Source organism: Lissotriton helveticus, chromosome 6, assembly GCF_964261635.1.
Source record: "Lissotriton helveticus chromosome 6, aLisHel1.1, whole genome shotgun sequence".
Classification (NCBI taxonomy): Eukaryota; Metazoa; Chordata; class Amphibia; order Caudata; family Salamandridae; genus Lissotriton; species Lissotriton helveticus.
Genome location: NC_136067.1, coordinates 1,636,165,548 through 1,636,181,504, shown reverse-complemented (window position 1 = coordinate 1,636,181,504; position 15,957 = coordinate 1,636,165,548). Strand labels below are relative to the sequence as shown.

Here is a 15,957-nt window from a genome sequence, read left to right as displayed (position 1 = left end):
TCCAAGGCTGGATCAGTGAAGGAGACGACCTGAAAGCAGAGGGGACTTAGTTCTTAATCACTAGCCAGTGATTATGTGGGCACCAGGATGGCACCGGATGAAGTCACCTCGACCAGGTGAGTGGGCGACGCTGGGCTCTGCAGTCACACGGGCTAGGAGGCGTTGTCGGCGTCCAAGCTGGAGGTGCGAGCTGTCCCACGAGGCTGTCGGCTGTCGGCGATGCTGGACTCAGGATTTGAGCAACAAACTTGGCAAAGGCAAGCCCACGCGGTGGAGTCAAGATGGCACGTGGAGTGGACCAGGAGGGTCCAGGGCACTTCTTGTTGGGCAAGAAGCAAGGGCCAGTCTAGGGGACCTAGACCAGCGGTGAAAACGTCGTGGTACGTCGTCAAGAGGGTCACTAGCCAACGGGCAAGTGACCGGACAACGTGGCAAGCAGCAAAGAAGCAGAAGGGCCCCACGCAGACCTCGTGGATGCTGGGGGGCTGGACTTCGGTGCTGGAGCTGCTTAGGGTTAGGGCTTCTCAAACCCCAGTGCACTTACTCGAGGGTCTCTCGGGGGTCGTGCTGGTGAAGCGTCGTGCAGGTCTTGAAGATGGCCGGTCCCACGGGTCTCGTCACACCCACGAATCTCAGCTGGGCTGGATGATGTAGGTAGAGGTCAGAGATGGCAGGGAATCCGGGTCTCGTCGAGCTGGGCAGTCTTGATCCAGAGGATGGACGTGCAGCAAACCGCAAGAGCTTCGATGGTGCCTGCTGGTGCAGGGTGGCTACTCCTTAGCCACAAGGGAGAGTCTTCAGAGAAAGTCAAGAGTTCCTTTCGTGGAAAGTAGTTCAAGATTCAAGATTATCTAATTTGGGAAGGGGGCCTGCTCCTACCTTTATCCTAAGAAAAAGGGGCTGGCACGCGACTAGGTCCTGCCCTATGGGTGGGACCTGGAGGGGGGTGGTTACACCCCTCTCCTTTGTCTGGTCTCTCCCCAGCTCAGGGGCTGGGGTGCCCCAGGAACTGGTTTGAGCCGGCATATGCACAGTGAGCACCGGGGTGCCACTTGCAGTCACCTTCCTTTCAGCCCTGCCTACCTGGGATACACAAAATCCTGTCTGGGATGGTGCTAGCACCGCCCCTGACAGGAAACCCTTTGTCCAGGCCTCCGTTGATGGAAGGACTCCCAGCAGCAGGAGGGCAAACTTGTGTCTCGTGGCAGCATCCATTTTGTGGAGCTGAGGCTGTGTCTGACTTTAACCGGGGTTCACAGTTACATACATGTTGTGTCCCTCTAGAAGGGTGGAATGCTAACCCCGTCGCCAGAATTGGCGAGGGGTTAGTATTCCAATTCGTATGACACCTTACTCGACATGTTTTGATAATGCTATACCAAAGTTAGCATTTAACCGCGAGGATTATAATGCACTTAAGAGTATATGGTATAGCGTTATCATGGAACAGCTATTTGGACTTGGTTCCGCAAGCTGCAAACGGGCTCAGCTCATGCCAGAGCACCATCTCACATAATTCCAAGCACTCTGCCTTCAGGATTGATAAGGCCTGCCATAGGAGTGACTGATAGGAATATATGTGTCCATTTTAGGCTTAGATATAGGAATACTATATCTAAAGCAAAGGGTGTTTACACCACCTTGCCCCAGCTGTCGTGCAGCCAGTTGTGTCTGTTTGGGTGGCCAGCCAGGGGTGGCATAATACATGCTTCAGCCCCTGGTAGGCCCTGGGTACACCTATGCCCTGGATACCTAAGGTATGCTGTACAGGGACTGATAAGGTGGCCCAGTACCAATTGGTAAAATGCAACTAAGGTACATGGTTGTAATTTAGAGAGAGAACAGCTAGGCTGTGGGTCTGATTAGCAGGCCCACAGCCAGGGAAAGTCGTAAACCAGTGAAGCAAAAAGCAAAAATCTGGGGTGGCCATGGGATTGCAGACCCCACTCTCCTACAACGCTTAGCACATATAATAACTGTAGCACCAAATAGCAAATGTAGCACACAACCAGTAACCACTGGTAAAAGGTAAGTACCACCTACGCAATCCTAGACACCTTAGGCAAATATCACGCAGGGAACCATGAACTCACTAGCATAAACTATACTAGGAAAAACAACCTCCTAAGCATAAACCTACATTCAGAGGTATAGGCATAAAGCATTACACATGATGCAGAAATCACATAAGGCAGGTAATTACATTTGCGCAAAAGATCACATAGGGCAAAAACAGGTACCCCACACAAGGGCACAACACATGGAACTGTCCCACAGGCCAACTGGCCTCTCAGGGCCTGAAACGCCCTGTGTCTAAAATGTTAGGGCAGGCAGCCAAAGGAGATGCGCAAGGGGGCCTAAACGTAGCAGCTGCCCACTAAGTGCTGGGCAGCTGGAACTGAGCCTGGCAACAGCGTGCCTCCTGGCTCACCTTCTGGGGCTCTGAATAGCAATGGTGCCCAAAAACAACGCGGGAGCCTCGTAGGCTCGAGAAAGGAGATGCCCCCTGGAGCCTCGTGGGCTCTGAACAAATGTACAATGCGACCAGGAGCCTCTCAGGCTCTAAATACCAAAATGCCCCTGTCGTTGGAGTCCCACCTCTGGGGACTCTGAAACAATGGCCCCCAATCTGTAGCAGCACCCTCTTCACCAAATAACACAGGGGCCCCACTCACCAGCTGTTCAGGGGCGCTGCTCATCTTGGTTCTCCTGTCGGGGCTCTCTCACTCACCCGGTCCTGCTCCAGGGGCCGGGTGTCCTCACAGGCGGCGGGCGGGGCTCTCCGCACATCGGGACCTCGCTGGCAGGTGCGGGGGCGGGAAACACTGCCGGTCTCCCTCTTCGAGCAGAGCGGGGCTCTCCTTCATTACCGGAGCCCTGCCTGCTTTTTCAGCCGCTCACCTCTCGCTGCTGAGCCCCCACGGCAGGCAGGGGCTCTCACACGCTGCACCGGGAGGTCCTGGGAGGCGGGGTAGGCTCCCGTCCTCCCCCAGCACTTCTCCCTACAGCGCGGGGTTTCCTTCAGCACACGCAGGAGCACGGGGTAGGCTCCCGCTGCTTCCTGCTTCCGGTTTCTGGTTGGGGCACTTCCGGGTCGCCGTGGGTAGAGCGGCGGCCCGAAGTGATGATTTCTTCGGCGGCGGCAATCCGGGGTAGGCACCCGGTAAAATATCGAGTCCCTGGCGGGGTGGGCACCCGCTAGGGCACGAAAGCTGACACAAGGTCAAGTCGCAGGGTCAAAAGAGAGCGCTCCCAAGCGATAGGGGGACAATTCCAGCGCTCCCAGGCGCTGCAGGGATAAAGAAATAAAAGCAAAGCGCTCCCAAGCGCTAATGTCCCCAAAGTCCAGCAAAAGTCTTTTTAGGAAGGCAGGGGGCAAGGCTGGGCCCAGGGGCCAGCTCACAGGGCCCTCCAGGCAAGGAGGCAGTCCCCAGTGGCGGTTCCTCCTGGCGCCTAGCAGCAGCAGGCCCCCCTCCAAGTTAGGATCAGCAAGAGAACATTTTGCATGGGGACACAGACCCTTTTTATCCACACAAATCCTTTGTCTATGTCTGCAGGGTGGGGGGGGAACCAGTCGCAGCTGGTTTTGGAGCACTCTGTTATGCTCAGCCCCTCTCACCATTCACTAGTCAGGCTAGGGACATCATTCGCACCACAGGGGGTGGAGCCAACATTGTGTGGGGAAAGCCCAGCCCTATTCAGGTCCAAGGTGCACTTCTCCCACCCATCTGGCTGCTAATCTCTCTATTCACCACCGGGGCAGACCCATCCTGACTCTTGGAGCCAGGCTCACCAGCTAGCTCCAGCCAATCACAAGCCAGACAGTCACTGCACCTTTATTACACAGACATGCCAACTTCTAGAAGTGGCACTTCCACACCAGACACATTAACGCCGCACACATCATCGCGCAGCATTTAATCACACACGTCTGCACATACTAAACTCTACCCTACACTCCCCACACACCAGGAACTAACATGGACACATGCATTCCTATGGGAGGGCAGGCCTATCTCACAACATGCACTCAGAGGGCGCACGCACTTTACACTGGGACACAGTGTTAAAGTGCGCAGAAGCCAAAAATCACTAACACCAAGTCACAATTAAAAGCAAAAAGTTCAGGGGTGAACCTGCCAGAAGGGCCAAGTCCAACAGATAGAAATCACCCTGCTCTGGATGTCTGGTTGGGGACCCAAATGCAGATGTTTTTGGAGATGCAAGAGCAATATCATCCTTCCTGTACTCAATTCCACAAGTACTCGCAACTATGACATGCTTATTCAGCCAAAATTCCCCCAACACTGACATCCCTGATTTAAGCCCTCTCGAGGCCAAGATATTGACCAGGAGACTCACTAAAAGCACCATTTCCCAAATATACCGGCCCCTAGTCATCAACAGCCCAAACCAGTTCCCAAGACTGTGGCGGAGATGGTAAGCATGGGTTGGAGAACTGGATGAAGCAGAGTGGAGAGAGGCTAGAATGGCCCCCCGAAACTTCGCTATTTCTGCACACCTCAGGCTTGTCCAACTTACCTATCTGCACTTGACCTGTATGACTGCCCTGCAGCTTCACAGGGCGGGTAGGATTCCTCAGCTAAAGGGTTCCGCTGTTCCTCGCTAGATTTCTTCCACTTGGTCTGGTCCTGCCTTGTTGTGGTATGGTACAGGCAGAGGATAGAGCGGGATCTTTAGTTGGGTGCTGGATCGGCCATTGAAACTCTCCCCTACTGTGGCTATTTTGGGTTTGCTGGCGGATATGGGGGGTCCGAGATTGGATCGTATGTTTATAGGGGTTGCCTCGCTGATCGCTAAGCAAGACATTTCCCAGAAAGTGGAACTCCTCAGTGGTTGTATTGTCGGCGGGAGTGGACTGGTGTGCCCAGCAAGAAAAGTCCATCTATGCTGCCAGGGGCTGCCCGCAGAAACATAAGATTTGGGGGTAAATGGTGGGTCTATCATGGTTTGGAGCTGTATGACTTAACAGTTTGTGAAGTGTCAATGTGAGGTTTCTTGTGACTCTTAACTGTATTTTGTTCTGTGTTTTACATGCAATAAAATCCAATACCATTTGTTTAGCAAAATAACTATACTTTAAGTGACCCTCCTACAGTGTGGTAACTGGGGTGGAAGATACAAATTTAGAAAAACGTATTCTCAATATTGAAACAGTAATTGTTTCAACTGGTATCAGTAAAATAATGTATTAACTTTGTTATAATGGGGTAGTGTTGTAACATATTGTATGGCTTATGCATCTTGCTACTTAAAATGCCTGTTAGATTTTTATGAAGGTTTTCTATTTTAGTAAAGGCAGATTTTTATTTTGTGTTGCCTTGTAGATTTGGTTAGACGACATGCTGGCGTGTTGGGATTCAGTGCTTGTATCTTATCAAGTCCATATGAAGTACCTACTTGGATGCCACAGCTTCTAATGGACCTGAGTGCACACTTGAATGATCCACAACCGATTGAGGTAAATAAGTTATAACACTACCTTTGTACAAAACATTTTTTCTTTCACTATTCTTAAGAAACAGAAATTGGAGGCATTATTTGCAGTATGTAAAACAAAAAATGGCCCACACTCGTCATGTGGTTTTGGACATACAAGATATCACCTTCTAGGGGTACGTCATCAAAATATTGTATTTGTGTTCATCAGTAATTATATTTCTGATGGATACATCTGCCTGTGGATTCCTCACCTTATGAATATCCCCTGCGCCAGCATTCCGCAGAAATTTTTCCTAGCTCTCTGCGCCGACGAGGTCGTCATAGCGTCATGGCTCCGCACGCGACGCCGCATGACCTCATTGGAGCCATAAGAAGACCACGTCGGCAGGATGACGTCAGTTCCTTTTTTTCCGTGCTGTCGACGCTAACGGTTTTTCTGGGACTCTCCTATCTTTCTACCTGATACTTTGTTTCGAGTGTTTCTTTGTTTCTGATTTTGCCATGTCTGTTCGGAGGAAGTCAGGTTTCAAGCCCTGTAAGGAATGCGGAGGTCATATGTCGATCACTGACCCGCATGATGACTGTCTTTGGTGTCTTTCATCAGATCACGACGTCGAAGGTTGTTCATCCCACAGGAAAATGAAACCAAAAACATTGAAGGAAAGAGAAGCCAAACTTTATATGTCTAAGGCGAGAAAGGAGAAAAGGGGTTGAAAGCGGTTGAAGTCGTGGTCGTCGACTTCGCATGGCTCGAAGAGAAGACCCAAGAAGAAGAAGAGGCAGGGGTCTCGACGTCGTTCGTCGAAGCCTCGAACTTCAAAGTCGCTTTCTCCGGATCCTCGGTGTCGTGTTAAGGACTTTGTATCTCCTTCACCATCTGAGTCTCCGCAGGTTACTCTGGACCGTTCTCCTTATATGGGCACTCCGGCGCAGTCTCCGCTGTCGGGGGAATCTCTGGCTCCGGATGGTACATCGAATCTGGTGGATGATGAGACTTCTGCTGCTCCTGTGGCTCCACCTGTGACCCCAGTGTTTCCGACTCCGCAGGTTCCTCGTTCGGAGGTCGAACCAGCGCTGTATGCTTCGTTCCCAGCTCCGGGATCGGATACATTGCAGTTTTTGAACGCGATGTATGGAGTATTTGCCAGAGCCTGATGCCCCTCTGGTGCACCTTCGGGTCCCATGGGTCCATTGGCGTTTAATTTGGGTGTGCCTCAACATTATCCTCCGGCCCCCTTTATGCCATATATGCCGATGGCGCCGTCATGGCAGATTCCGGCGCCGAGGATGTCGATGCCGTATGGGCAGTCCCCGGCTCCATCTGGCGTCCCTTTTTCACGGATTTGTTCGACGCAAGTTGCTGTTTCGGATCCACCTTCGACGCCGCTACCAGAGCCGTCGACGCCGCGAATGGCGCCACCGACGCCGCAGCCGAAGATGCGCTCTAGAAGAGAAGCGCAAAGGTTATCGAAGAAGACTAATACCAGGCTGGTGACATGGAGGAAGGTGAAATTTATGAGTCTGAGGACTTGTTTGAAGATTTGTGTGAAGCTAGTGGACTGGATTTTTCTCCAGAAGGGGATTTTGCATCACAGAAAGCTTCGCCTTCAAAGGATGTCACGCCTTATCATGTTGTTATTAAGAAGGCATCTGAACTTTTGTATTTACAGCTTCCTACGGCTGAATATAAACCTAATCAGCTTACAGAGGTGCTTCATTCTCCTTCCTCTGTCGTTGACCTCTCTTGCCTTTCAATGATGCCCTGACGGAACCGATACTTGAGGTTTGGCGTAATCCTCTTTCTGCTCCTGCAGTTTCTAGATCTGTCTCTAGGAGAAATAGGCCAACACCAGGGGACCCTGAGTTTCTTTCTTCTCATCCTTCACCTCAGAGTTTGGTGGTTCAGGCTTCATGCTCAAAGCAGTCTGTGGGTTCCTTTCCTTGAGCAGTCTGCGAAGAAAGTCTTTTCGTCACCAAGTATGGCTTTGAAATCCACAAATGGAACCTGTTTGTTGGGCAGATATATTCACACACTTATGGACTCTGCCAAGCAGATTCTTCCTAAATTATCTGAAAAAGACCGGGGTAATTTGAGTGAAGTTTTGGCGGACCCTCAGGCTGCTGCTCGCCAAGTTATCCAGTCTGGCTTGGACACTGCAGATTGAGTGGCAAGGGTAATGGGTTCATCTGTTGCTACTAGGAGACATGCATGGTTGAGGTCTTCTGGATTTTCATCTGATGTGCAAGCTGCTCATTTGGATCTTCCCTTTGACAGCTCTAAGCTCTTTGGGGAAAAAGCTGACTCTGCTTTGCAGAGATTTGAGGACAGTAGGGACCACAGCAAAATCCTTAGGATTACAGTCTCAGTCAAGAGGCTATGGTTTCAGAAGGTACTGTGGTTTGGGGAAATCATCCTTTTGTTCCCGTCAGCCGCAGCAGCAGCAACAGAACCCTTTGTATAAATCCTACAGAGGTAAAGGCAGAGGTCGCCTTCGTGGAGCTGGACGGCATCCCTCTTCCTCCTCCTCCTCTACCTCCTCTACCTCCCCTACCCCTCCCGGTAATGCAGGAAAGCAGCCCTAAATCCGCCATTCTGGATCACGTGGGTCCTGTGGAAGGCCGACTTACCCATTTTTACAAGACTGGAAATTAATCACTTCGAACCTTTGGGTTTTAGATCTTGTAGAAAATGGGTACGCTCTTCCCTTCAGGATATTCCCCCCTCTTACCCTCCTTGTCAGGGGTTTTTCACAGAGGATCATTTGCTTCTTCTTCAGAAGGAGGTTCTTATCCTGTTACAGAAAGGTGCGATAGAGTTGTTTCCAGAGCAGGAAAGGGGTCAGGGGTGCTACTCCCGGTATTTCCTGATTCCCAAGAAGGATGGCAGGTTACGTCCAATCCTGGACCTCAGAATTTTCAATCTGTTTCTCAAGCAGGAGAGGTTCAGGATGCTTACCCTAGCGCAGGTTCTTCAGGCGCTGCAACAAGAGGACTGGATGGTGTCCATCGACTTACAGGATGCGTATTTTCATATCCCAATCCTGAAGTCGCACAGGAACTATCTCCGTTTTAGGGTTGGGTCTCAACATTACCAGTTTGCAGTCCTTCCGTTTTGGTCTTACTACCGCACCGCAAGTCTTCACCAAGGTGATGGCAGTGGTGGCTGCCTATTTCAAGAGGTCGGGATCCCAGTTTTTCCCTTACCTGGATGACTGGCTTTTGAAGGCAGAGTCCCCAGAGATGGTGCGTCATCATCTGCAGGTTACAACCCAGCTGTTGTATCACCTGGTGCCCTCACAGTGCAACCTGATCATAGGGGCGGTACTGGATACCACTGTAGGAGAGTAGGGTCTGCTTTCCTATGGTCACCCCACTTTTTGCTCCACTGGTTTTTCAACTTAGATGTGGCTGTGGGCCTGCTAATCAGACCTACAGCCCTGCTGTTCTCTCTCTAAATTCACACCATGTACTTTAGGTACATCGCCCATTGGGAATTGGGTCACTTTTATGAGTCCCTGTACAGTGTACCATAGGTACCCAGGGCATAGGTGCACCCAAGGCCTACCAGGGGCTGCAGCATATCTTTTGCCACCCCTGGCTGGCCATCCAAACTGACACAACTGGCTGATCACTCAGCTGGGACAAGGTCGTGTAATCACCCCTTGCTTAGATATAGTATACCTATCTAACCTTATATCTAGACACATATACACCTATAAGTCACTCATATGGCAGGCCTTAACAATCCTGGAGGCAGAGTGCTTGGTTTTATGTGAGACGGTGCTCTAGCATGAGCTGAGCCTGTCTGCAGCTTTCGGAACCATGTCCTTATAGCTGTTCTAGGATATTGCCACACCATATACTCTTAAGTGCATTTTGAACCTCGTGGTTAAATGCTAATTTTGGTTTGGCTTTATCAAAACATGTTGTGTAAGGTGTCATACGCTTTGGAATACTACCCCCTCGCCAGTTCTGGCGACGGGGGTAGCATTCCACCCTTCTAGAGGGAGAAGACATGTTACTTCCATTAATCCCGGTTAAAGTTAACCAGAGCCTCAGCATCACAAAATGTGGATGCTGCTGCCACAGACACAAGTCTGACCTCCTGCTCCTGGGAGTCCTTCCAGCGAGGGAGGCTTGGACAATAGGTTTCCTGTCACAGGGAGGTGCTAGCACCACCCCAGATAGGCCATAGTGTATTGGGGCAGGGAGGGCTGAATGAAATGAGACTTCCTGGGGCACACAAGGTGTCCCATGCATAGTCCAGTTCAAACCGGTGCTGGGGCACTCCAGCCCCAGCTCTGGCGCGAAACTGGACAAAGGGGAAGGGGTGTAACCACCCCCTTCCTGGGTCCCACGCATAGGAGGGACCTAGCAGGTAATCCAGCCCCTAAATTTGGTATATAGGTAGGAGCTGAGTCCCAAGACTTGAGATTTATCCTGACAAACTCTGATACGAAACTCTGGACCTTCGACATCCTACTCGACGTAGAAGACTGAAGAATCTCCCTTGTGGTCAAGGAGTGACCACCCTGCACAAGCAGGCACCATCAAGCGATCAACGGTTTGCTTTGTCGACGCTTCTGCCGGATCCCGAGCACAAAGCCTGACAAGACCCGGACTTCCAGACTTCCAACAGCCCGATCCACAGTCACAGCAGAGCTGAGACCCGTGGAGGCGACGAGAGACGTGGGACCGGCCATCTTGGAAAGCCAGCGAATTGCTTTCCGTGCAACTTCTGAGGCACCCTCGAACTTGTGCATTGGGGATTGAGAAGCCCCAGCCCCGAGCACCAACTGTACCGAAGATCAGCCCTCCACACTCCACGAGTTCTACGTGGGGCCCTTCTGCATTTTCCTGCTCGACGCGTCTGTCCGGTCACTTGCCAGTTGGCTAGTGGCCTCTGTGACGACGAACCTTTGAATTTCCAACGCTGGTCTGGTTGCTCCAGACTGGCCCTTGCTCCCCTCAAAAGGAGCAGCCCATCAGACCTTGCTGGTCTGATTAAGAAGCCATGTTCCTTTTCTGCGTGGGTTACCTTTGCCAAGGCTTGTTGACTCCAATCCGGAAGCCGACACCGCCAACAGCGAGATCCTTCGTGGGAAAGTCCGTGCACAGCTCCTGGTCGTCGTCGACACCTCCTGGTCCACGTGGCTGCAGAGACAAGCTTTACGACATCACCTGATTGCTTCGCGACATCGCCTGGTTCCTTCCTGGTCACTGGCTAGTTGCCCAGACTCTGTCCCCTCTGCTTTCAGGTACTCTTCATCCTCGATCCGCCCTTGGATCCACCCGGACACTTCTCTCCTGGTCGCCTGCAGCATCTTTCTCCGAGGCTCCATAGGAATCAGCGACGAAACCTGACACACTTTGACACCTATGCACCCGCTTCCTGTGGGTGAGGTAACGCGAGTATTTCGGTACTCCTGTGGGTATTGACTATCCTAGTGTCCTAGTTTCAAGTAGCTTTTCCCTAGTCCATCCGGAAGTGTCCTAAAAGAACTAGTTTCCATTTATTTCGTTCCCATTCTAACTCTATGGTGACTTGCGCACGTGTAAAGACACTGCACACGCATCCCGTGGGCCTCCTGCTCTCCATCCATTGGTAGTACAGTGTAGCCCCAGCGATTCTCCAGGCCCCAGGCCTTTCCTTTGTTCGTGACGTGGTTTTTATACCACTATTTTAGTATATGGTTCGAAGTGCCCCTAGGGCATTACTGTATTTTGTGCAACTTATTATATTTTAATTAAGTATCTTGTATTGTGCTGGTGCCTCTGACCTCATAAAGAGTTCAGAGGATTGTGTTATAAATAAATACATATATATTTTGATATACAACCTGTGTGGTGTCCTTTCACTTGGTATTAAAGGGATTGCATATGGTAAAACAGCAGGCTTCACATGCCCTCTTGAGTTTAGCCTAAGACTGCTTTGTCCATGCTACCACTAGGATAGCTGGTCTATAAGGTTGACTTTACAACCATCACCATAAGGGTTGTTTGGACTGGTGCAAGGTGCTCACTAGAATAGTGAACATCATATACCAGACCAACTTCTCACAACCACTGTGTGTCGAGCTTTCCCACCTCCACAAAGGATTCTCGACATTCAGGATATGATTCCCTTGTTTTACAATGGAGCGGTTGTTCCAGTTCTGAAGGTCTTTTTCCTGCTCGGTCTGTTCGCTTCCTGCATCCTGCTGGTCAACCATGCACGCTGGCACATGAGGGCGCTCCAGTGGTGCCTCCACAGGCAGTGGTATCAGCACAACGGAAATCTAAGGGAGTCAATCAGGATCTCCAGGTAAGCTGCAGCGGATCTGTCTTGGTGGAGCTTGGAGGGCAATCTGTCTCAAGGAAAGCCCTTTCATCTTCCTCCTTTGGTGGCCACAGTGATAACGGATGCCTCTACCCTAGGGTGGGGTGCACATCTGGGGGATCTGGAGATCAAGGTATTTGGCCTCCAGAGGAAAGGTTGTTTAACATCAACCATCAATTGCGGGCAATACGTTTGGCACTCAAGGCCTTTCTCCCTTCCCTTCGCGGTCAGTCGGTTCAAGTCCTGACGGACAACACTGCCGCGATGGGGAGGAGTAGGGTTGTACCGTCTCTGCGGAGAGGTGTTGCAGCTCTGGTCCTGGGCTCTGGATCATTGGATTTGCTTGATGGCAAATCATCCTTCCGGGGTGCTGAACGTGCGTGCGGACAGTCTCAGTCGACAGTTCTCCGTCGACCACGAGTGGAGGCTTCATCCAGAGATAGTTGGGCACGTCTTCTAGGCGTGGGGAACTCCTCTGGTGGACCTGTTTGCCACTCTCGAGAACGCACACTGCCCGTCATTCTTCTGATGTTCTTTGTTTTTCTCTTTGTTTGGCCCAGGAGGGTTGTGCTGTGGCCACTGTTAAAGGATATTTGTCGGCATTGTCTGCATTTTTGTGTTTAACTGATCAGCCTTCTTTATTTAAGTCTCCAATAGTCTTAAGATTCATTAAGGGGCTGACAAACATGTCCCCTCCCACTCCTTTTATTATGCCCCAGTGTTAATTTTTTGATGGGTTCTACGTTCAAACCTATGCATAGTTGTCCGTTGAGGCTTTTGACATGTACAACAGTCTTTCTGGTAGCTATCTGTGAGAAGTTGGCCTGATGTGCAGTGTTCACTATTCTAGTGATCACTATATATCAGTCCAAACAACCCTTATTGATGATTGGTTGTAAGTCAACCTTATAGACCAGCTATCCTAGTAGCATGGATACGAGCAGTCTAAGGCTAAGACTCTAGAGGGCGTGTTAAGCCAGCTGTTTTACCATCACATTACCCCTTGAACACCCAGTGAAAGGACACCACACAAGTGTTATGAAAATAAACAGTGTATTTATTAGAATCACAACAACCCTGTACTCTTTATGAGGACAGGGAGCTAGGCACACAACAAAACTCTTACGAAAATACTTAAGTTAGCACGTTATACACAAATGCCCGAGGGGCACGAAAAACCATATACTTAAAAAGTGGAATGCGAAATTACTAGCAGGTAAGTACAGTACTAATAGGCTTTGGAATCGCTAGGACTTGACTATAGAATCGTTAGATTACTTCTAGGAGACCTAGGGGACTCGGGTGCAGAGTGTGCACTCTCACGCGGGATGCGGGACAAAGTCTATGGAAGCTAGTAAAGGCAAAGTTAGTGTTCACGGGCGAACCCGACCTGGTAGGAAGAAAACAACAGTGGATCCTGACCCTAGGATAGTGAGGCTATGCTGGGACACCGAAGTGCCGAAGTTACCTAGCCCAGGGGCTGCAGCTGCATAGGTCTGAAAAGACGTCGGGGATCTCGTTGCCGGACCAGGAGCCTGGAAGAAGGAAGTTGCTGGCAGGCGACCAGTGAAGAAAAGTTCGATGGATCCAAGCCTGGATCAAGGAAGAAGAAAACCTGAAAGCAGAGGGGACCAAGTTCTTGAATCACTAGCCAGTGATTAAGTGGGCACCAGGATGGCACCGGGCGAAGTCACCTCGACTAGGTGAGTGGGCGACGCTGGCTCTGCAGATCTCACGGACCAGGAGGCGTTGTCGGCGACCAGGATGGAGAGGCGAGCTGTCCCACGATGGATGAAGCTGTCGGCGTCGAAGTTACCCAGGATTGGGCAACAAGCCTTGGCTAATTCAAGCCCACGCGGTGGACTCAAAATGGCGTCTTGAGTGGACCAGGAGGGTCCGGGGTGCTCCTCTTTTGGAAGGGAGCAAGGGCCAGCCTGGAGCAACCAGACCAGCAGCAGAAATGTCGTCGGGCGTCGTTCAGAAGGCCACAAGCCAGCGGGCTAGTAGCCAAACAACGCGGTGAGCAGCAAAAAGCAGAAGGGCCCCACGCAGATCGTGGAGATGCTGGGAGGCTGCACTTCGGTGCTGGAGCTGCTCAGGGTCGGGGCTTCTCGGACCCCAAAGCACTCACCAGGAAATTACTCGGCGGGCTTGCTGGAAAGAAGTCGTGCAGTCTTGAAGATGGCCGGTCCCTCGAGGTCTCGTCACACCCACGAGTCTCAGCGTGACTGATGATGTAGGTAGAGGTCAGAGGTGCCAGGGAAGCCGGTTCTCGTCGAGCTGGGCAGTCTTGATCCGGAGGAGAGACTTGCAGCAGACCGCAGTGTTCTTAAGATGGTGCCTGCGGATGCAGGGTGACTACTCCTTAGTCACAAGGGAGAAATCTTAGGAAGAAGTCTTGAGTTCCTTTCGTGGAAAGTAGTTTCAGGATTCAAAGATGATCTGATTTGGAAGGGGGCCAGTTCCTACCTTTATCCTGTAAAAAGGGGCTGGCACGCGACTAAGTCCTGCCCTAGGGGTGGGACTAGGAGGGGGGTGGTTACACCCACTTCCTTGGCGGGCTTTTCCCCAGCACAGGGTCTGGAGTGACCCTGGAACTGGTTCCAGCCAGCCTATGCACAGTGAGCACCGAGGTGCCACGTGCAGTCACCTTCCTCTAAAGCCCTGCCTACCTACAATACACAAAACCCTGTCTGGGACGGTGCTGGCACCGCCCCTGGCAGGAAACCCTTTGTCCTTATCTCCTGCTCTGGGAGGACTCCCAGCAGCAGGAGGGCAGACTTGTGTCTCGGTGGCAGCATCCATTTTGTGGAGCTGAGGCTCTGTTTGACTTTAACCGGGGTTAGGGGTTACATACATGTCGTGTCCCTCTAGAAGGGTGGAATGCTAACCCCGTCGCCAGAATTGGCGAGGGGTTAGTATTCCAATTCGTATGACACCTTACTCGACATGTTTTGATAAAGCGATACCAGAGTTGGCATATAACCGCGAGGATTATAATGCACTTAAGAGTATATGGTATGCGATATCATGGAAACGGCTAAGGGATGGATCCCGAAAGCCGCAGACAGGCTCAGCTCATGCCAGAGCACCATCTCACACGATTCCAAGCACTCTGCCTTCAGGATTGTTAAGGCCTGCCATAGGAGTGACTGATAGGGGATCTGTGTGTCCATTTTAGGGTTAGATATAGGTATACTATATCTAAAGCACAGGGTGAGTACACCACCTTGCCCCAGCTGTCGTGCAGCCAGTTGTGTCAGTTTTGGATGGCCAGCCAGGGGTGGCATAATACATGCTGCAGCCCCTGGTAGGCCCTGGGTACACCTATGCCCTGGGTACCTAAGGTACTCTGTACAGGGACTGATAAGGTGACTCAGTATCCAATTTAGATATGTACCTAAGGTACATGAAATCCATTTTACAGAGAGAGCAGTAGGCCTGGGGCCCTGAATAGCAGGGTCCCAGGTCAACTAAGTCAGAAAACCAGCAAAACACCAGGCAAAAAGTTGGGGGCAACCATAGTCAGGGATCTCCCTTCCTACATAACCCCCCCCCCCAAACGAAAGGAGATAAGGCTAGCCTTGCCAGGTAAGCCTATATTGCCTGAGTGGCCATATAAGGAAGTACCAGCCCTGGCATGGTTACCCCCTATCTCATGGTCCACTAAGCAATCCCTCACCCTAAGGGTGTCTGAGGGTCTCCACCATAGGGAATCTCTACCTGTGGTGTGTTTTGGCAAAGTAAAAGGCTGGTGCTGAAATGGAGTACTGAAGTGAGGCTCCACTAATTTTGGGCTCAGCTTCCTCCACTCATTTTCCACCATAGAGGCCTTTCTTTTCAAGACTGAGTTGTTTTGGGCTCTCAGGGTCAACCTCTGGCTACCTACAGCTGGAGGTTGGGTCCCTCTGTTTGGCTTACTGGAGGGACAGGTCAGGTTTGGGGCCCTCAGGTCCCAGGTTTGGCTGTGCCCAACAGTGTCCATCTGTGGGAGGTCCCTAACTAGATTTAAGGGGGATCCCTCAGGAGTTGGTTTTATTTTCACTTGGCTAGGACTACTAGCTTCAGTGCCCTTAATCTGCTGATTGGGGAATTCTTTTGGACAGGGGGCCCTTTGGGGTCCACCACTGGCCTCCCTGACCTCTACAGCCCTGGGCTGACTGAGGCAGGGTAGA

At 51.2% G+C, this 15,957-nt stretch overlaps 1 protein-coding gene across 2 annotated transcripts in view; it reads left to right on the top strand.

Moving 5' to 3' along the window:
* PSME4 (proteasome activator subunit 4) overlaps positions 1 to 15,957 on the top strand; it is a 1,411,622-nt gene that overhangs the window by 1,342,608 nt on the left and 53,057 nt on the right. For both annotated transcript variants that reach the window (XM_078649478.1, XM_078649477.1), the window contains one exon: positions 5,349 to 5,482. In XM_078649478.1, coding sequence (XP_078505604.1) covers positions 5,349 to 5,482 — 134 coding nt within the window. The remainder of the gene's footprint in view (positions 1 to 5,348; positions 5,483 to 15,957) is intronic.